The 22729-nt window shown below is 47.6% G+C and overlaps 1 protein-coding gene across 24 annotated transcripts in view; it reads right to left on the bottom strand.

The window, feature by feature from the left end:
• KALRN (kalirin RhoGEF kinase) overlaps positions 1 to 22729 on the bottom strand; it is a 621535-nt gene that overhangs the window by 383604 nt on the left and 215202 nt on the right. For all 24 annotated transcript variants that reach the window (XM_081025698.1, XM_081025722.1, XM_081025696.1 and 21 more), the window contains exons 4-5: positions 19842 to 20034; positions 16867 to 17379 (exon numbers count right to left, since the gene is read on the bottom strand). In XM_081025698.1, coding sequence (XP_080881824.1) covers positions 16867 to 17379; positions 19842 to 20034 — 706 coding nt within the window. The remainder of the gene's footprint in view (positions 1 to 16866; positions 17380 to 19841; positions 20035 to 22729) is intronic.

The raw sequence follows: 22729 nt of genomic DNA, 5'->3' as shown, positions 1-22729 counted from the left end.
GACGAGCAGTTCCTCCTTTCTGAGTCCTTCATTCCACCACTTCGCCTTTCCTTTGATCTCATGTCGGACTCTGATGCAGCCCCCTCTGAAACTCTACCCTCTGTGGCCTTCGAACCAGGTCATTCTCAGGAGCAGGTCATCTGGCTGCAGACACGATGAACTTCTCCCTCCGCATTCACGGGTCTCCACCCAACACTAAATTTTCTCAGGGGAACCAGCACTTTCACACACTCGCGCTCTCTTCCTTGACCACCATGTCTAGTCTCAGCATGACAAAAACAATAGAACACTCACATTTTGAAAGCTCACCTGCCCGCCAGTCCTACACTGATGTATCCAGACTCACTTCCATTTCTCTGGCTGCCCCTTCATGGCTTCCTTTCCTGTCCTCACATCCTTCCTGTGACGGTCTCCAGACTTGCTCATCAGCCCTCTGCCCTGCATTCATCAGGCTCTGTCCATCTGAAAATCCACGCCGGCTCACAACTTCAACAACTCGAATAGTATTTCCTATTTCATGGGCCAGGGCCTATGCCAAGCACCTCTGCAGATAATCTCATGGAGTCCTTATAATAATGCCACAACACAGGCATTGTTCGTTCCGTTTTACACACGCTGAAAACTCACTACAAAGAGGGGAAATAATTTGCCGAAGATCACAGAGTTTGTAGGTGATGAAGATAAATTTAGAATCTCGTGTCCATCTGAACCTGAATCCTGTACAATTTCCTCTGTTCCCGGGTGCCCTCTAATCTTAACTTCCCAGATAACCGACAAGAATAAATACGTGCTAAGCTCCACACAACGAGCTTTACACACAGTATCGCAATCCTCGTAACAGGCCTATCAGGTAGTAGCATCGTCACTACCTTGTTCTAGTTAAGAAACAGATTCAAAGAGATTAAATAACGCAGCCAAGGTCACCTAATATAAACTCAAACGGCATATCGAAGACTCAAATCTCAGTCTGTATGACACCCCAGTCCATGCTTTTAAACCACTATCAAATTGTCTCCCAAATACACACCTAAATGTCCAACTAGTCCTCGTCACACGGTGCTTATGGAATCAATATGAATATATGAATATCCCCGTGACATTCCAGCTACTCCTGGCAGCTCCAACTACTACTTCTTTTCCGTGAAAATATTGCCTTCTCCTGACTTCCCACATCTTCACCCCATCCCCCCAGAACCCATTTATTCTTTCTTTCCTTCAATAACTCTGAAATATACCTTTTACTTTCCCTTGTGCGGCCACTCCCCCCTCAGTCTCCCGCCTAGATTACTGCAATCATTTCCTTGCTGGTCTTCCTGACTCCATTTGCTCCCTTATACCGAACCACCTGCCCCCACCAGGTCCACTGCTCTAGCACACTGCTTTCACCATAGATAGCATCCCTTCAGTCAAAAAATAAATTAAATAAAGCAAACATAAAATGAACCACACAAAATTATTATAGCTACCTGTCATCTACAATGCTAAAAATCCAATCTCCATATTCTGCCATTCAAGGTCCGCCCTTCCCTCCCCAACTAGTCCAAACCTGCCTTTCCCTGCTATTTCACACCACCCTCTTACACCACGCATCCTGCCGGGCCAAGCTCTATTTACTGCCATGCAAATATATCATGCCATACTCATGGCCACCCCCATATCTGTGCTCACATCTTTCCCCCCATGAGCTGCTCCACACCCAAATATCCAAGTTGTTCCCATCTTTCAAAATACATTTGAAGTCTCACCTCTTCTCGGTGCCTTCTTTGACCAACTGAGTCCATTCTGATTTCTCTGTCCTCCAAACTCACTACTCAGTGTCTACCATAGTAGTTCACAAACCTAGCCTTAATCAGAGCTCTCTGAAATGTTTTATTAAAAAGATACCACTTTCTTGAGATTCTGATTCAGCAGGAGCCCCGCAGGTGATTCTGATGCACTTGCATTTTTATTTCAACACTTCACGTGGAGACTTATGGTCTGTTTTTGATGGGGTAGCAGGTATCAGAGTTAACCTATCTATAAACTAGGTGAAAGCATTGGTCAACAACCAGCATTGACCAATGGTCCTTGAAGGAAGGGAAATACACATGTAAGCCCCATATTCACCCTGGCTTTCTCCTTGAGGGTACTTTGCAAACTGTGGAGCAGGGAAATAGGAGCTAAGCAGAGAGCAGCAGTCTTGCTGGGTATTAAAACAAACAAAAACAAACAAATTTTCGAGTTCAGGACAGGTAAGGTAGGTGATTGGAATTTCAGTGATAAATATTAGAGAAGAGGGAGTTAAGAAAAGGAACCCTAAAAATATCTTCCTTAGAATTTCCTTCCGGCCGTTGGCCAAACCCTAAGCTGCGCACATGCAAGGCAAGACTCCAGAAGATCTAACAGAAAACGGCTGTGGGAGGTGGAGGACACTGAGAGCTACACAGAGATGTTAGAAGTTACACCGTGCTGGCGGAATGCTGGGAGTTCTAATTCAAACAGTGTGAAGAGACTTTGGCGAACACTGTGGGCCCTGAGTTGAGAGCTCAGGAAGTCCAGGCTGGAGTAGTAAGAACCACATCCTAAGAATAAGAGCTAAACCCTAGGATTAACGAAAAGATGGAAGTAGACCTGCCACAGCAAAGACCAAACCAAGACTCCACATGTTCAAGATCTGCTGGTACTTTAATTGCATCCTAGAACAACGCTTCCCAGGATTTCTAGAAAGATAGCCTAGTCAAGAGTCTATACAAAAAATATCATTTACAGTATCCAGCATATAACAATAGAAATTATTAGCTACATGAAGAAGCAGAGAAAAGTGATTGCTAATCAAAAAATAAAATAGTCAATAGAAACAGACCCAGAGATTATCAGGCTGGCAATCGGCAAATAAGTCTTTCTGATTCAAAATAACCATGATGAACATCTTAAAAAATAGGAGGGAAAGGGACAAACTGGATTAAAAGACGGAAGAATTCAACGGAGTCCAGTTTTCTGTTTTGTGTAGCCAAAAGCATCCTGATATAAATAGTGTCGTGTTCATGATGCTTGGCACACGATTTTATTCACTTACTGAGTACCCACTGCATTCCAGACATTGAATTAGAAATTGATGATAAGAAATCAAGGTCAGAGTCTAGTGAGGGAGACAAATGTATTCAATATTCTGTCAGTTTTAAGTGTGAAAGTACTATGGAAAGTGCATACTATGGGCTGACAGCACAGGAGCACTTGGTTCAACTTGGTACAAGCAGAGGCAGGGAAAAGCACCGCTGGCTTCCAGAAGGTGGCAACAGCTGAGCCACACTTGAAAGACATAGGATTTAGGTGAAGAAGGTGCAGATGAGAAGGCGATCGTAATGACAGGAAATAGCTTGAGCAAAGGTCTAGAGGAGGCTTATCACAAGGACTAGAGAGGACGTACAAAGTGTTCTAGAGCATAAAGCAAGAAGTAGCAAGGAGGGATAAGAGACTGAGAGGGGCCAGGTCACAAAGGGGCAAAGGTCAAAGGGCAGAGGACCTGGGTCTATATTCAGCCACAGTGGGGAAGCACTGAAGGGGAGGGATCTGGTCAAATCTGCTTTTAATCCTGAACCGGGTGTCTACACGAAGGCCCCCAGATAGTCATTTATGTCACTGCACAGGGGAGTCCACGCCAGCCCTGATCTCACAAAACAAACTCAACTGGCACATTAGGGACTTCTCACCAACTGCGGGTCCTCCGCCGGCCCCACCCCTCCTTATTTTCCCCCTCGGCTCCTTTTTCTCACAAACCCTTCAATGTCTGGGTCAAAGAAGGTACACATAAAGGAGGAGATAAAGATAGCACAGGAAAGGTGCGCCCGCACGCTGTATGACGCCTCGTAGGCGCTGAATGCTCGCTAATGCCTTTCCACTTCCTCTGGGTTCAGGCAGGATAAGCTGGCAGTGGCAAAAAGGAGCTGCTTTCTGATTAGAGAAATCCAGGCTGCCAGACTTCACGCTAAAATCACACACTGTCCTTGAAATCGAGCCGCAGCTCTGCTCTGCCTGGAGAAGTACATACTCACGTTAGGCCTTAATAGCTCTCGCCCTCCTCATGCTAAGTGATGTAATGAAAAGTCTCACCAAGTCCATGATTCATACAAATAGTCTCAGACTTTAAATAAGGGTTTTTTGCGTTTTACTTCCAGCTGTTTGCCTGCATGGAGCCCCAGGCAGGACTGGCGATACACACAGTATGACCCTGTGGGGAAGACCTGGTCATCCAGGAGACAGCAAGTGAAGCACACAAGAAACTGCACCAACCACGCCAGGAGTCAGCCCCGGCAGCCCCGGGATATTGACTCGAAGGGGCCGAATTCCTTCCATCTGAACCACAGATGCTGATAAAATATTTTCAGGAATGGAGTGAGGGAATGTGTTTCACTCACTTCCCAAAATGTAGAATTGAAGAGGTCAAACCCTATTTAATCCAAGCTAAGAAAATAGTGCCCAATTTTATCCCACAGCTAAATTTAGGCATAAACTGAGATCTGGCCCTTGGCGAGTTAATTTAAATGAGCTAATGCTTATTCCCGGCATACAAGATACACTCAGTAAATGGTAACTATTATTGTTACTGCAAAAATGGAGTGTCTGCTGGATGTCCTCATCCGGTCCTCCCACACATCCTAAACTTGGCTGTGCCAATCACTTGCACATCTGAGAAAAGAATTTCACATGCGCTAAGTAGCAGGTGGCACTCCTTCAGGAATCCCTTTCTGAGAGAAGGGGCGCTGTGCTGAAGCGGGTCTGTGCTAGGTGCGCTTGACTTTGAGCTCAGGAAGAAAGCGAGCACTCCCTTTTCCCCCTTCTCTCCTCTTCCAGCAGCAGCTTCAGCAATAGGGCCCAGGCAGGTGAGGAACCACACGGGAGCCAGGCTCAGGCATGTCTGAGAGGAGATGGTTGGTCAAGCTTCCGGCTTCCAGACCCCACCTGGCAAAGCATACTCTGCAGGAGCTCAGGAAGGATGTACGGAACGCAGAGCCCAATCACGCCTCAAAGCCCTCCATTTCTTTAACAATCTTAGTCAGAGGACTAAGGTGAATCCTTATGTTTAGATAGTATCATTTTCCCTAAGAGTAGGGCTGATATGCAATAGCCAGATTACTCATGGTAATGGTTTTTAATAACCCTCATCACCAATTCTGTCTTTTCTGTGTCTTAAAAGGAATTAAAATTTGAGTTTAATTTAGTCATCCATCCTCCTTAAAAAGGTTTTTGGGATTTCCTTCCACTCCTGTCCGACTGTCACCATCCTAATGTGAAGGGCTGTAGTTAGCTGAGCTCTGATCCATTTTCTTTCTTTTAGTGAATCCAGAGTCACCGCTCTCCTTTACCTTTCCACTACCCCCTCATCTGCTCGCACATGGACAAAAGGACCAGGACTGGATTCCCTGCCTTCAAATCTCTCCATTGCAAGATGAAACTTGCTAAAACCCCAGTTGTCACGTGGGAGTATTCGAGGAGAGTCTCTTGAAACCACTCGGCAGCAGTAGGTGGTGCTCTTGTACTCCCAAAAGTTTTGTTCTGTCAGGCAGCCCAGTGAGTACAGACTGTGCTACAGCCCTTATTTTACCATTGACTGTGTGCCTCTGGGGAACACAGAGTTATCTAAGACACCAGCCCGGACCTCCGGAAATTTGCAATGTAATTGGGGAAATGAGACCTTTGAGCATAAATGTATCATCATTTGAGCATACAGCTACAATACAAGATGGGTTGAAATAGGGCCAATTTGAGGGGGGTGGATAAAACTATAGGAAGCTGCCCAGAGGAGAGAAAGACCATCTCCAAAAGGGGAGAATGGAGAGTGTAGCATTTCAGCTGGACCTTCAGCTAGGGTAGGGTTTCCATTGGCAGAGGAGAGAGAGGTTGGTGTAATCCAAGGTATGAGAAGGTGGGACTGGGCAAGGCACAGAAAGCGACGTCCTGATGACGGGGGCTAAATGCCAAGTCTAGTCTCACCCTCCATTCTAGGTACTTCTGGTCACCTCCTCTTAACACCTCATGGCAGGGTCAGCTCCCCAGGTAAATCTAGGGCAGGACATGTGACCCTCCGAGGTAGGACCAGTCAGTCCACCGGATCCGCATAGAGGAAACCGACTAGCCCTTTTTTCTCTATTCCAAGAAAAGACATGTCTTCTCTCACCACATCAGCCAACTGTCCCCACAGCAAAGCCTTTCTTTTCCTAGAAAAACATCGCTATGGGGGTGCTGAAGGTGAGCCAAAGGGCAAGAAACGGAGGTTTCTTAGTGGGCATGGAACGGGGATTATGGGGGAAGAACCCTTCTGGGATTCCAGAAGAGGCAGATTTCCTCCAGGGAATTCATGTTCCTTTGTGTGTTTTACCACAGATTTTCTGACTCTCCCCAAGATAAGCACCATGAGGATTTGGCTCTGGCTGGGAATAACATCAGGGAGAGACATGGGATACAGGGATGGGTGCCCTGGAGCGAAGGCTTTTCCCTAAGGAGCAGCAACTACTACCAACCTGGTCACATCTAACGAAGGGCACCAGAAACCTGGCAACTCAATATTTTCATACTGGAACGGTCTCTCTAGTGTACGTGTGCGAAGACGCGCTTGTATTCACATTGGAGACAGTGCCTCTCTCTGTCAGGATGGGAGAACCTAATTCTCGGGGCAGAAATATCCTGGAGTTTCAGACTGACTAACTTGAGCTACACGAAACAAGTGCACCTACATACAACATTGTTTTCTCACCTGTGGAAGGGGGATCAGAGCTGCGGACCCTACCCCCTCCCTCCTCATATCTGAAAAACTTGTGGCAGGCAGGCTACTTTGAAGAGGCTACTATGCACGTCAGCTGAAAATGGGCCAGAACTGATGGGAGCTCATCTGGAGCAGGAAAGACGGGGAAGGTCAATGAGGGCTGTGTCTGAGTCATTCGAGGGCCACCGTGTGGGAGAAGGAAGCGAATAGGTAGTGATGGAACCGCAGGGTATTAGTGCCAAGAAGGCAAATGCTGGCCTTGTGGGAGAGGACGTTCTAACAAACGGTGCTGTGTAACTCTGACATGGACTGCCTCACACAAGCTGTGGCTTCCTCAACCCCAGAAATGCCCAGCAGAGTCTAGAAGAATGCACGGCAGTCAGGGAGGCTGGAAGGGAGATCTGCCCTGGGTTAGGGATCTGACCCTCTCGTTGAAAGATTCTGGCATTTTCAGAGGCTGCTGGCTGGCAGGACAGGAACCATTTATCAGAATCCAGTTTTCATCATGTCCCTTGGTTGTTTAGAGAGCAGTGCAACTCGATTTCTGACTCTCTGTTGTGACTCCTGGCAATTGACATGACATCACCCTCCTGCTCTCCTCCCCCTGGAGCCCTAGCTCCAGCCACACTGGACGGGTGTGTTACCCGACAGAGCCCACTCTGCACTTCGAGGCTCATGGTCTTCCCTTTTCCTTGCACCCCAATTTCAGCTGAAGGCCTCCCCATCTATGCGCTAGCAGTGATAGGTCCCTCCATGACTTTCCCTGTGTTACAACTATTTTATTTGCAGGGCCCTCTGCTCCAATGTGGTCAGGCCTGACTCTGGCTCGTCTTCCAATTGCCCATCCCCAACAGAATATCTGGCACTTATTTAACGGCCTATCTTGACTACAGTGTTCTGACATTGTGCCAACCTGGTCACATGCTTCTATGTCCCTTTCCTTCTACTACGTAGCAGCAGATCTTGTATCTAATACTCACCTGTCGGTTCCTTCCTGGTTTCTCGAGGCGCCAGGTCCCTACCTCACTCCATGCACTGCTGCCACATGCTGCCCACTGTCTGCCCAGCATCCCTGCTGTGAATGAGGGTGTACTCTTCACCCTCCCTCCCCAGGCCACGCAGGAAAGCCTCGCCATGCCTCTCTTCTACTCCTGATCCCATCTAAGTGACCCAGCTTCAGTCTGTCTCCAAAAACCTACCATCTATTGAGCACCTTCGAGGCTCTGGGCATGCTAGATGGTTTATACACATTTTATTTAATCCACATAATAATCTTAAGGCATATATTAAAGTCTACATTTTACAGGTAAAGAAACTGCTCAGAGAGGGTGAACTGGCCACAGATGGCCAATCAGCTAGGGAGTTGCTGAGATTCAAACCCAGGTTTCTGTGATTACAAAGCCGGTGCTCTTTCTAGAAGCCCCAGCTGGGTCATCTGACCTGTGCTCTCTCTGCCCTCCACGGGAGGCCTGAACCATACATGGAGCTCTTCCTTAGCTCCACCCAAGGAAGGAAGCAGGACTGCAAAAGGGAAGCTAAGCGACATGTTCAGAGAATGAATGCACGAAAAGGGTGGGGTAAGTAACAGGCTGGAGGAGGTTCAAGGGCGAGGAGAAGAGGGGTCACATGGGAAAGGAAGGAGAAGGGGTGCAGTGGGGTTGGATGGAAGGTGAAGGGAAGGAAGGTAAGTGGGTCCTTCAAAGTAAAATGCCTGGAAAGGAATCTTGAAAAACCCCTAGAAACTGAATTTGTTTTTTTCATTTTAGAAATTATACCTGAATGTCTTTCATTCTTCAAAAAGGGGCTTAAGATATTTCTTCTACTTTCTCTACTGGGGCAGAGCTAACATGTTTTCTTTTTCCTTGGATCACTTCCCCATGGTCTCTCCCATATACACTGGTCCTCCCAACCCTACCCCCTGCTGAGTAAGCAGCAGAGAGACCTTGGTATCTAACCAGGGTCTGAGCCCTGGAGTGGTCACTATTTCTAAGCCACCTTTTTCTTATAGGAATCACATCAATGCTGAACCTGATTTTCCCTAAACGATTTCCCCATCCAGTGCCGGGGGTGGGGAGACATGGTCCCCAGCGCCTAGGCGAGGGCCTGATCCATAGCTGACACTCAATGTCTGTTGACAAATGAATGTTTCTCAGCTACTTCCCTGTGCCTCACACAAGTTCTCCCTCTGCTCAGGACCAACTTTTCCTAGCTCACCTAAATTGCTGTGGACAGAATACGTGTGACAACCTGGATTCTGGAAAGTATTGTGAACATAGCATCATGTTCTCAGTTCTAAGGCGTAACTAGGGGGACGCGCCGTTCTCAGGGGGCCCATTCATAAGTGGAGGCCACATATGCAGACTATTTACATACAACAATTCAGGTCTTGGCCCCTCCAGCCCTCGTGACAGACCTGGGAGGGAGCCAAGCCTCCCATGCCTACAGTTCCTCCCAGGCCTTCCTCTGCTTGCTCCCACACCCTCACCCCTGGTGCAGGCCTGGTCCCGCAGCCTGCGGTGGGGCTGAAAACGCAGGCAAGGGAGAAAGGAGAGAGAGCAAGGATGTAAAGAGGAGAAAAACAGCTTTGGGAGAAAACACTCACACATGCAGCCCACAGAACATTGTGACTTGGATTATTTTTGGAACCTAATGTTTCTAATGTTCAAGGGGAGGAAATGAGAAAAAGTAAGCAGAGATTCCCAGGACCAGCAGGCTGGAAATAATACAGGACACTGTGTCCTGTGTTGGGGTGGAATACAGACACACTTCCTCACCCTGAGCCCAGTCAACAGGGAGTGGAGGGGGCAGTGGTTTGGGTCCCAGTAGGAGGAGGGAGGGCAGGAACAAGAGGGCACTGGAGCCTGTCTCCAAAAAAAGCAGGAAATTACAAACCGCCCGTAAAGACCTTGCCCTTCTGGCTGCCCCCAGAGGTCGCAGCTCTTTGAAGCCTCTCTCCCAACACGAAGGGCTCAGGCAACTGAATCACAGAGACTCGTTGGCGCACCCCCTGGAGGCCTGCCTGGTGCTTGCCCCTTTACCATAGCAGTGGCCAGGACACAGGTCAGGCAACTTGTGCCCTCCGTTTCTCCCCAGCCCCTCCTGCCACCTCTTAGATTGCTGGCATGTGTGCCCTTCCTCCTGCAGGGGCGGGAGGGAGAGGAGGGTGTGTGTGTGTGTGTGTGTGTGTGCATGTGTGTGCATGTGTGTGTGTTGGAGCTAGGGGAGGTGCCCCCGCCTCAGAGCAGAGGGCTTCCCTTCCCATGCTGCCTACCTGTCTCTATCCCAGGCACACCTCCCAACCTCACCAAGTCTCGGCTTTCCCGTCTATAAAATGAAGCTGTCACACCCATCCGGCCTGCACACAAAATAGACGGGAGACCAAATGATGCAACGTCGTGATGGATGACTAGGGGTGGTCTCTGCTTCTGGATGAAAGTTTTCTACGTAACAGGAAAGGCCGGACCAGAAAATCTCTAAGGTTAAGGGTGTGAGAATACTTTAAAAACCGACATTCAAAAAAATGTAATGTATTGTAATTCCTACAATGGCACTTCAGTTTGACAAGTGACAGTGGGGTCAGGCTCACTACTGGCTTAAGAGGCCTCGGGTTGCAGCTGCGGTGAAGAGAAGCAGCAGTGGCCAGTGTCCGGCAGGGAGGACAGACCAGGCAGCACAATTTCTCCACAGCTGGCCCCACTGGCTCTCCTCAGCCCAGGGTCCTATGTTGGGCCCTAGGGCGTGATCAGAACAGTTTATCCCTTAGAGGGAGAGGGCCGGAAACGGCAGTGGATCCTTTGCCCAGTGACAGGGCATCCTAGGGACGTCTTGAATTACTAAGGTCATACAAACAGCATAAGGACATACAAACAGCAAAACGATAAGCACGTAACCCTCAGCACAGTACCCTGCTGTCTACCGCGATGCCCTTGACCCAATGGGCCCCATAAATATTTTCTCATGGTGAGTAGTAGCGTGAAAGTAATGTTACTTTGTTTGCACACACCTTCAAGAATATCAAAAAGCATTGGCATATCTGTTGGATGGACTGCAGGAAGTGTTTCTGTCCCCATGTTTTCAGGAAGACAAATACGCTCCTACCTAGAATGCAAAGCAGAAGGTGACAAGAGTCTCAGATGGAGAAGGTGCATGGGGAGGGGCGATCACATCTCCCTAGGGAGAATGGCTTCCCTCTGGGGCTGCTTCAAGGATAGACATTGTTATTCCAGCGACCTTTCACTGTGGCATCTTCCCCAACCCTGATCCACCAGATATGACCACAGTTTGATCTGGGTGCTTCTCTCTTATCCCTCACCCAGGGGCACCACACAATCTAGTGATCTTTGGGGGCCCCCGTGAACCTACATCACAATTGCTAACTTCTCTCCAAGCTTAATTCTTGATTTTGTTCCATTAGGGACCACTGAAAACTATTTGGAGCAAGTTCATGAGGGAGATAGTATCAGTGACACGCTGCACGGTCTCAGCAGGTGTTGGGTGACTGAAGAGCTCATTGTGATTGAAACAGTGGAGGGGGAAGGAAAGAAAGCCGATGCCTCGGAAGTAGCTATGCTGGGTGAGGTGCCGTGCTGGGCATTCCACAGACATCATCCCACTGGCTTCTCGTAACGACCCTGGGCAGCAGCTTGGCCATTTTTTTAAAAAAAAAAAAAAAGCAGGAAAAGAACTCAACAGGTTATGGTTCTATTTGCTGAGAAAAGTTTCTTATTTTCCATCATCCCCCAAGGTACAACCCTAACGAGAAAAGAACCACCTGTAGACATAGCAAGGGGAGGATGAAAAGCAAAAAGGCAAACGTTGTTATAGAATTGTTGAGCTATAAAGGGACTTAGGCAGCATTTAGTGCAACAGGTCGCCCAGCAGGAGGAATGGCAAGCACATTTGGCTTGGGGTGGCTGGGGATCTTTATCAAACTTCTCTGGAGATGCTGCTACATCCCCTTACAAGCCTGTTCTCTACAACCATGCCACCACTTCCAAGATCACACACGTGCCCCACCACCCCACTTCTCCCACTGAAAGACATTTTCGCAAAGAGAGAGTATTGTACATGAGAGCGGTGCATGTGGAGGCAGAAGATACGTCAACAGTCACGGAACTAGCCCAGATTCTTCATCTTTATTCCATGGGAATAGAATTGGGGGTCAGAGGTTAGCAGTATACCTAAGGTCTCCCCACTGGTAAGTGGCACCTCAGGACAAATCCAAATCCCCACCTACACAGTTCCATTTTCAACATGAGCATGGCACCCATGGGTGAACAGAATCTCCCCCGCTGTACGAATGAATACGCAGGAAGGCATTTAAAATGAGGGTCTTCAAAGAGAGCTTTCCCATAGGTGGTGTGGTGAGCGCAGGCTGGGGAGCCATTGAGGTCACTCTCCTCTAAGCAATGACAGTCTTCTGCGGGCAGATACCTTGGTCATGGAGGAGGTGGGCACCTACTTATCCTCCCAAGCGTGGCAATAAAGATCTTGTCTTGGGCGTGTCCCAAGCACAGGTTTACACACGATGCAAGCACAACATGCTGCATAAACCAATAATAAGTATCAACCCAATACTGGAAGCCCCGCTAGGTAGCTTTGTCCACTCGTTGGGGGATTCTCCCACAGGAAGTAGGAATATACTCCTCCTCTGAGGAATGGCTTTGGGCAAGACTGCGTATGGGCCTCCTGGGTAGACATCAGTATAGCTTCCTTTATCTAGAAGCGAAGGAGACAAAGGTTTCTCCACCAGTTAAGTCTAGGTATGCACTGCAGCCTTTCTCAGCACTCCTTGCCGATAAAGCCTGGAAGACGGTGGGCCTTCGCCGGATCAGAACTGGTGGAGCAGTAGCTTCAGTACTTTCTCCTACTTACCATCGGCATCAGCACACAGAAGGGCATCACAGATGAGCTCACAGGGCCGGCATCAGGGCTGGGTTTCCCACAGGGCATGGGCGGCAGACTTTTCTAGCTCAGGGTCTTTTCTTGTTGTATTCTACAGTATTCTCAGCACCCAGGAGAGGGGAGGGGGACTAGGGAGGATCGTCCCCTGAGCAGCAGCTACCCGTCCCTTTTCCAAGGGGACATCTACAATGAGTCTAGGTAATGACCCTTAATACCACAAACTGCCCGCTAATGGGGCAGAGGCCTCCTTTCTGTATGGTAATGGGATGTGATTACAGGGCAGACACTTTCATCACACAGGCTTCACTGCAGCTGAGGGGGCAGCTGGCTGGGAAATTGGGCTGCAAAGAGCCGTAATCTGCGCCTGGCTAATGAGGAGTGACCCGGCCTGTGCTCTGTGGACACAGCGGAGGACAGGCCCATTAGTTACAGACCAGAGGGCACCAGGCCCAGGGCACTGTTCCTCTCCCAGCAAGATGCATTGTGTGTTACTTGCTTCACCTCTGGATTACCCAGCCCTCCCCCAAATTGCTCAGGAAGGCTTTCCTGTCATTCCCGAGCTACAATATACCCTCTTCTCTGAAAACTCCCCAATCACAGAGGCTGTGCCTAGGTCAGTGAGGTGCACACAACAGACATAAATAATAATAAATAGGCGTTTATGACAGCTTGCTACTCCAGGGCAAAAATTCGGGCCTACTCATCTTTATCCAAGTGCCTTGTTTTGGGCTCGTGACAGCTGGTCAACAGAAGTTCATTAAATAAATGGGTGGCCTGCTTTATGAATCATCGGCACAAGAGTTCCTCTTCCCTAAATGCTTAACTGGGAGATAGAATGGCTCCCTCCCCACCACCCCCAAGATGAATGCAGGGGGTCATCACAGAGGTCAAGGGAAGGTGATCAGCGGTGGCTTCTTTCTCCAAGGCCAGCTGGTACATGGGGAGCACCACCCATTATTCAAGCCCTAGGAAACAAGCTGTCACCCCACAGGGTCCCAGGGGAGACTCTGTACCCACCTCCTTACAAAAATAGAAGCTGGGTGATGACCAGACTCCTCCGATTGCCAAGAGCTTCCCAGATCTGGAACCAGAGACCTCTGACAAGCCTCCCACAGAAAAGAGGCTCCGACGTGGCTCACGCAGTAACTATTTCCTCAGGCCCTTGTTTAGATGTGTATCTGCAAGCACACCACCCTCCCCCAAACCACCACCCTCCTCACCCCCTTTCAAAAACACCAAATAAGTCGAAGGCTGAGGCACTTAGTTCTGCACAGATATATTAAATTAATCTTGAAGCAACTTATGAGGACTGTCCTTCCCCTGTGCCCCACACCCAGCACATTTTCTGTGGCAGCTGGGTCAAGCCTGAGCGGCAGGTTCACCCCTGACTCAGTATCAAAATATGCCTGGGCTGCTCACTTCCCATCATCCTTTCACTCCCTCCGGTTTGTGTTTGATGCCCACACACCACACCTCCGTGCACACATATGCATGCACACACATTTCTTTTTAAGGTATGAACACACCAAAGAACAGGGACCCTAAACTTAGGAATCCATGCGGCGAATTTGGGGATTGTGTACTTGAATAGGGGGAAAAAAATACCTTTATTTTCACTAACCGCTAACTGAAATATAACATTCTCCTCCATTATGCATGTCAGCCACAAACGACATCACTGTTATGTCCGTGACATTAACAGACACATACACGTCACGTCACACCACATCAGGGTGTGGCCCTAAAATATCATTTATGCTCTTCACTGCTTCAAAATGATGGTAGTTGTGAGGCTTCAAGTGTATCTTGTTATTTAGCATGTTCCTAAAGAAGTACGTGGTATTTTTAAAAACCAGTAACTGTATTTCAATGGTTATTTTCCAAGCCCATACATCTTATTGGGTACATTTACAACTCTAATTCTGAAAAGGGGACCACAGGCTTCTCCAGACCGAAGGGGTCCACAGCACAGAAAGGTTGAAAGCCCCTGCTGTGGAGTGAGCGTTAGGAGGAGGTGGGATTTGAGATTCTCCCTAGAGTCGTCAGGGCATGGATTGGGGCTCAGGGGCTCCCAAGCAGTGCTCAGTGGTAGCGAGACAGGTCCTAGAAGCAGAGGGCAGTAGGGTTATTGGGTGAGAACTTGGATGGGCTTTGGAGCAGAAAAGGTTCTGGCTCTGTCTAATCGGCACTGTGCTCTTGGGCCAGCCACTTCGTCTCTCTGAGCTTCCCTTTCCTCAACTGTAAAATGGGAATAATAATATACCATGTGATTCCTGCGGGCATGGATTGAGAGGACGTCTGTGAGGCAGCAGTGACTGCTTGGGTGCCTGGCACCTGTCTGACTAGAAGGTCAGCCTTTCCTGCCCAGCATCCTCTGGGGCTCAGGTACGGTGTTTTGCTTTGTCTTTGAGACAGGCACTATCTGTGCCCTCTGCAGTCTTCCCATGTTCTCGAGCTTCAGGGATGCTGTGAACTGCCTCAAACTCTAATAAATCATATCCAGGCAGAAGAAGTCCCCTGACTCCTTTCTTTCCCGGGCTCAGTGAAATGCGCGTCCAGGCCAGGCTGCAGAGCACAGTCCTTGCCCCAGAGCAGAAGACACCCTAAGTAAAAAGGAGATGTTCCAGACATTTCCACAGGAAAAAAGCTTGCTTCTGGCTACACAGAGCAGTTGGCTCCTGACCTGATGTCTCATCACTTGGTGACCAGCAGCAGGATTCTGCAGTCCAAGTGGCCCCTCCCAGAGCAGGTCAGGGTTACACAAAATGGCCCTCAGAAAAGTCGGGGAAAACTTGTACAACCGCTAATGTGCGAGAAACCCCTTTCCATGTCTCTCACAAAAACTGGCTTAAATGAGATCCAAAAGTTCTGTTGCAGAACAGGGGTGTGCATGCTTCAAAAATTGCATCTGTTGATTTTCTTCTGATTATAAATGATAAAAGATTGGAAAGCACGTGACATTTACATAGAGAAATTAAAATCAACCATAAGCCTGGCCCCTAGAAATCAAAACGATTAATAGTGTGAATTTTCTTCCAGTTATACCTATGCTGCCACTCTGACACCTATTGGGATCACCATTATATATAGTTTTGTACCCTGATTTCATCCCTCAAAAATACTTAGAGACATTTTCAATGTGGGCTCTTAAAAGACACAAAACCATTACATCAGATGCAGTCAGTCTGTAAAATCCACAGGCTGCTAAGAGATATCAGGGTATTCCTGAGTACTGTGGGGCATTTAAACACACATTTTCAGAAAACGGATAAGGCGGAGAGTCCATTTCACTCCTCCTAAAGCACATCTAACAACAAACTCTCTTTTTTAGCTTGGAGAGAACCTAGAAAAGATACTTTTGTGTCCCTAGCAAAGAGGCATTATATGATATTTTTCTTCCTCACTTTCTCCCCCGATAAGGGGGAAGCTTTGAAAATTCACTGCTGGGAAAAATGGGGTCTTGCTTAAGTGCTGAGCAGCTAAGGAAAAACCTTCAGAAAGATGTGATATGGAAGGAAGAGCCCGGCACTTCAAACTGAGAAAAGCTGGATTCATACATCAAGTCTGACATTGTAGCCCCAAGATCAAGGAGCACCCATTTCCTTGAGCTTCAGCAGAGACAGCACCACCCACCTCAAAGGATCAAAGAGCTGTGCAGATTAAATAAGGTTCCGTGTGCAATGCTCTGTCATAGTCAAGTACACTGCATGGCAGTAATCACCAGGTCGTGTGGTGTTACTGTGGCTGGTAACATATTGTTATTTCTGTTGCTCAGCTGGCTTGAACCACTCACTGCACGTCCTGAGACGGGCAGTCTTCAACAGCGGGGGGAGGGAAAAGCGTGAACTCTGAAGCCACACTGCACTTCCTAGTTTGGTCAAGTTATTTAGCCTCAGTTTCTTCATCTGTAAAATGGGATGATGACAATATACCTGCCTCAAAGGACTTGAGAGGACGAAAGTGAGTTAATTTCCACGGTGCTTATAACAGTGCCTGGTGCATACTAAACACTATAGCAGGGGAGCTTTACGAAGTCAGTGATCAATGGCCAAATGTAAGATTGAAATGCATGCCAGCTAAAATCAGTCAGCACATTTTGGGGAAAGCTTTCCACACAAAGTAATACCATTAATCAGAAAGTGGGACTAGCAGCCTCTATCAGTTTCCCTAAAAAGCTATGCCCCCCACCATCCCAGCCCCAGGTGGGCTGCCTTCCCTCCTACCTTCTCGGCGTCCTGCTCGAAGAGCCGCAGCTGGAAGCACTGGTCCAGCTTGAGCTTGCGTACGTGCCACATCTGGTGCAGGTGCTGCCGAGTGGAGTGCAGCTTGTCCAGGAGGCTGGTGATTTTGGGCACCAGGCTCTGGAAGTCAGCGCTGCCCGGGATGCAGTTACGCCCCGAGAAGCCGTCACTGCAGCGAATACACTGCAGCAGCCGCTGCCCCTCCCGGTCCAGCTCTTCCACTGGGGCCTTCAGCACCTTCTTCTTAAGCTGCGTGTGCTCGTCAATGAGCCGCCGAGAGCCCTCCACGTCCACGGGGAACTCCTTCCGGGCCAGCATCTCCTGCAGGTCCTCCAGGCGCGAGAGCAGGTGCACGGCGCTGTTGAAGAACTCCTCCAGGGCGAGCCGCAGCTCGATCCACTCCTCGTGGTTGTAGTCAAGGGAGCCATCGAACTCCTCAGTCAGCTGGGAGGGGTCCACCAGCTTCGTGAGGCCCTCCACGGACACCATGCTCGTCTGGAAGGGCAGACACACAGACGGAGACTCAGGGACGTGGGGCGAGGGGGGGTGAGACCAAGGCAGCGGTCGGCAAGAGGAGAGAAAGTCAAGGGGAGAGGCCGGCTAAGTCCACAGAATAATGACCACAGCCTGCCTAGGAAAGAGCCAAGGGAGAGCACGTGGCTCGCTGGACAGGAGCCACAAATCAGCCAGGGTCAGCAATTTCAACAGACTGGCTGACTGGCTCAAAAAGCCTCTCTACCTGCCCACCATTTGCCATTCCAAGAAAGGCTGCCTTTCTGTCTTGGCTGCCCTTATCTTCCTCCCCTCATCCCCCGCAGTCTACCACAGCAGTGCTTCAGATGCTAGAAGCAGGAGACGCTGGGAGGAAAAACAGACCCAGTGCCTGGGGGTCTAGTTCTCTGTATCTTGAAAACCCACCCAGGCCCATCATCACAGCTGGATTAAGCAAGGTGGGTCAGATCCTGGGCTGTGAGAATCCGAGTCTATCCTCCTGCCTCCAGCTGGGAGGAGGCCTCAGCCCCATGCCAAGGCACTCCGGGTTGCCGTTCTCTGATTTAGCTGGCCTAGACTGGAGTTTGGGCGTTGGTGGTTTTTAAAAGCTCCCCAGGTGATTCCAATGTGCAGCCCGTGGCACAAACCTCTGCTAAACGACAGGAGATCCTGCTCTTCAAAGTGTGGCCGTTGGATCAACAGCATTAAGACCACCTGGGAGCTTGTCAGAAATGCAGCATCTCAGACCTATCCCTATTCCGCCGAATTAGAATCTACATTCAACAAGACCCCCTAGGGACTCTGCCCTAAACTCCAAGCAATCCTGCTCTAGCGCACTTCCCCCTTCAAATCCAGCTCACAGTTTACCACGTCCAGAAGGTCTCCCCTGATTATATTCACCAATTATTCATTAAGTACCTGCTACTGCACAAGCCTGTACTCACGTCTGCAGTAGGCATTTCATTGGCTATCTGTAAGGTACAGCTTTATAAATATTCTTCTGAGGGGGAGGCCTCCAGCTCTCCTGTACTTTTTGTTGTTTAGGAGACAGAGGCAAGCTTACTTAACTTGGGTGAAGGGAGATGGGAAGTGCTGGGCAGTTATGCTGAAGCAAAAGTTTCAGGACTTGTTGGAAAGATTATTTTCAGTCTTTTCAGGTCATAAATATATAGGCTTATTGTCACCACCACCTCTGCATAAACAAACCAAAAATACAAAAAGCATTTCCCTACAGGAGTGCTCATGCTGGCTGGGATACTGGCGGAGTATGACTGTTTTTAGACCAAGTCAAAATCTTTTTGTATTACTTACACAGAGTGAGACTGCCTCACTAAGGTGGTCGGGTGGTTGTGCTCAGATGGCAGGTATTGGGGCCACGCACCCCCCCACACACACACACATACACACACACTCCTGGTCCTGCAGGGGAAGGGTCTGGAACACGAAGTTGTTGCAAGTTTCACAGCATCCCTGCCTTTCTTTCCCACATACACATGTGTACAAGGACCATCCAATGCAGATGAGGGCTACAAGCCCGAGAAAGGGGAACAGCTCAGATTTGGCTGGAACAAAGACTCCTACATCATTGATTTAATCCGATGTGTTATTCAAAATTCTCAGGAGACACAGATGTCCTCTAAAAAAAAATCTCGTTAAAACACAACATGTTTTCCCTGGGTATAAAAGTAAGGCATAATTCTCAAAGGAAAATGAAAAGCACAAAGAAAATCAAAATCACTGGTAATCCAGCCACCTCTAATAATCGACCGCTAATATTTTCATGTTTGTCTCTGCCTTCTTCTCCACATATATACTTAAAAGGGAAATTTCAGATTATACTCCCATATTGTTTTATCAATGCCTTTTTAGAACAATACATCAATGAGCATTTTTCAATGACACTATTTTTCTAAATACTTTTTATTGAGCTATAATTGACATATAACCAAACATGGTTTTTAATGCTCTCATAGTATTTGTGTATTAATGTCATCAAAATTAATAGTCAGGATACAAACTAGATACATGTGTATGGACATTTACACATATATGTGTACACATATGTGTGTATATTATTGCAAAAACATGGTAATGACCATCCTTGTAGACATTTGTTTATAATTATAATTAGATTTTCAAAAAGTTTTTGGTTTACTTTGTATATTAAAAATATTTTCCTAGGAGAAGAATTGCTAGGTCAGTGGATATAAATTCTTTTGAAAGGCAGGATATAAATTCTTTTTAAGGCATTTGACCCAAATTACAAAGTTGCCTCCAGAAACAATTGTCCTAACAGTATACAGGACTGGAACAATCTCATGATCCTCTTTTTCCTCCCCAGACTCTAATTAGTAAGGCCACAGTAGCCAAGAAATCCTGAAATACCAGTCCCAGACATGTGTGTCATAGGCTAGATGGAGAAGGGCTGAGAAATGTGTGGGTGCTAAGAGAGAAGTCTGGCTCACCTCAAAGATGAATTTGGAGCTGCCAAAGTTGGTCTTCTGCTTCTGCCAGAAGTTGTCGGGTTTGATGATGAGGGCCACATGAATCTCAGCAGGAAAGGCTTCCTGCAGGGTTTTGAGGAGGGGCTTGATGAGGTCCCACTTGGAGCCCCGCATGTCGATGATGACGGTGAAGCCACGTTTGCACACGTCCTCACTGTGGGAAGGTCAGAGGTCAGGCACGGTCACTCGGAGACTTTCAATACACAGTCAAACAGCATCCGGAAATCTGCATTCCTTTACTCTGGACCACTCTTCCATCTTCATGCCAGGTCTCCTGGCCACCTTCCCATCCAAGTCAAAATGCACTGCCCGAAAACCTTTCCAGATTCACCCCCTCTCACTGAGGGCATTCTCCTTCCCCTAGCACTTAGCAAATAAACTGGCCTTCCGAATACGGTCATTCACACTTCTTGGGATGTTTACTTTTGGGGTTATTCACAATTATGTCTGATTTTACATTGAATTTTTGTCTCTCTTGATCCTGGGAGGAATCGTGTTTTCCCCATTTGAACACCAGCTCTCTAACCACAGCGATCCTGTCGCCCTTAAATCTGAGATGGGAAGTCCCTGGCAAGAGCGGTGCCCTTCCCCATGCCCACATCAATGGCAGTCTTGGCACACTTCACCACTGAACCCAAACTGGACCAAAGAACCTCTTTCAATAAAGATTCTAGGCAGATTCTATCAATTGATAAGAGATGGTACACAAAGTATTACTAATATAGATTTACCACCACAGTATTTAAGATGTGTTACTCATAGACGCAAAGGTATGCTTATGTCAAGTTATAAAAAATCAGGTTGCTGAGTCATGCTGATTTCACAGATAGCCTCGGGTGGTCCTGATTAGAAAGGCTGAGACATGCACTGTCTCATGTACTTTCATGACCAGAGTCACAGTGTAAACAAACATGATTCAGGAAAAGAAGGAAAGCTCCTAAAATCAAGGACAGATGAAGTGACAGTGGCCATCTTGAAAACCAGAAGACAAGCAGCCTAAGTGAATCCAGATGCTTTTATGTAACTTATTAAGTAGCAAAGTTTATTTAAACACTTGGACTTTATAAAAATCAAAAAGGAAAAAGGAAGGTCAAAATAATTATCTCGGTTTGGGAGAAAGTTTTATGTTTTGGTAGTTAGGAGGTCTTCTCTTCTTTGTGGCTTATTTCACCTAGCACTGTATTTTATAACTCAAAATAAACTTCGGTTACCTCACGTTTTTATATAAACAATGGCGTAGCATTTCCTGAGGGTCTTTCACGTAATTTCCCAGTCCCCAGATTGTACTTGCTTAAACCACTGTGCATGTTACATGACCCACAGACGTGCACCACCCCATATCTATCGTTTCCAGCTACTGAAGGCTAAGTCCACAATGGGAAGATTTCAGCCACAAATGGAAACAAAATCTCTTTTCAGGCTTCCTTCTCAAATCTCAACAGCGATGAGAATGTCACAGCCTGGGGAAGAGACTACAGTCCCTGTGACTGCAAATGTCTCAAGCTTAAGTCAGTTTCCTCAGGCCTCCCAGTTAGATGGGGAAACTCCCCATTTCTTCTCGTTGGTACAAAGAACTAGACTCAGCATAGGAAGAAGGCTGAGTCTTTTATTTCCCCCCAAATTCTGCATCCCAAAGGAAAGGAGCTACCTCTTCTCCTTCTCTGACACTTGAGTCAACAAGTGGTGAGAGACTTCTATAAATTTCTCTGCCCTATTGTCTGAAAGCAAGGTGACGTTTTCTTAAATTAGAGAATTTCTTTCCCATTATAAAAGAAAGACCTGCTGATTATCAAAAAGTTAAAATACTCAAAGAACTATATAAGAGATGCCCAAGATAGGAATTTATAATATCTGGCCTACTCCCTTCTTTTTTTGTGTGTGTAATTTGTGTCTGTGCAATGCAATACCATGGAGTGTGGTATTCTTCCCTGTTACACAGAGTTTTTTCTCCTGTCTAAAAGTTCTTTGAACTGTTCCATTTAATGGCACATAGTCCGTCTTATAGCTAGCTATACCATCATGTATTTAGTCACACTCATGACCGCTTTGCAGAAAGGCATATCAGCTTATATGTCTACTGGCAACGCATGAGTGCCCGTGCCCTTTACTGCACCCTCATCAGCACTGGTCACTGAAATCTCTGCCCATGTTCTGGGAAAAATATTGTGTTCCATTTAAATTTGCATTTCTCTCATTACTACTAGTTATAGCCTATTGGCCTGGAAGTATTTCCTCTGACTTGCCTGACAGTTCTTTTATCCACTTTTCTACTGGGATTTCCTGGCTTTCCTCATTGAGCTTACTTTCGTTCAGCTTGACCCATTTGGCGCATGCAGTGCAAGGTAACGGTGGGTCTTGCTCTGCCTTCGAGGTGACCCGCTTCCTTGTCCCTGCTCCTCGGGCCCCAGTCCTGTTACCCCATCCCTGTAACTGTGCTGACGTGAGGAATCTCCATCCCTAACAAGAAAGAGTATTGCTGCCAAGAGCTGGAGCTTGACTACCCCAGCATCGAAATGTGGTGTTCAGTAGCAGGTTACACATAATCACTTCTGACAACTCACATAGGAATCAGGTACCAATATTCTCCAGGAAGTTGTTGCTAACCCCAGAGATGGGGAATGAGGGCCAGGAGCTGACAGCTAATCTAACTGGCACGTTTCTGTGAAACAGCCTCATCTCTCAAGGAGCTTTGTTTGGTTTCAAGTAAGGAGCGGAGTGGAGCTGGGGAAGGAAAAAGAATGCCAGGGACCATGGCTGAACACTGGAAATACGATATTTCATCTTATCCTCACAACGCCTTAGAAACTTGGTGTGGTCATCTCCATATAAGAGATGGTGAAATAGAGGCA

The sequence above is a fragment of the Rhinolophus hipposideros genome, assembly GCF_964194185.1.
Source record: "Rhinolophus hipposideros genome assembly, chromosome: 2".
Lineage (NCBI taxonomy): Eukaryota > Metazoa > Chordata > Mammalia > Chiroptera > Rhinolophidae > Rhinolophus > Rhinolophus hipposideros.
The sequence above is the reverse complement of the archived record's forward strand: the minus strand, read 5'-3'. Positions and strand labels throughout refer to the sequence as shown.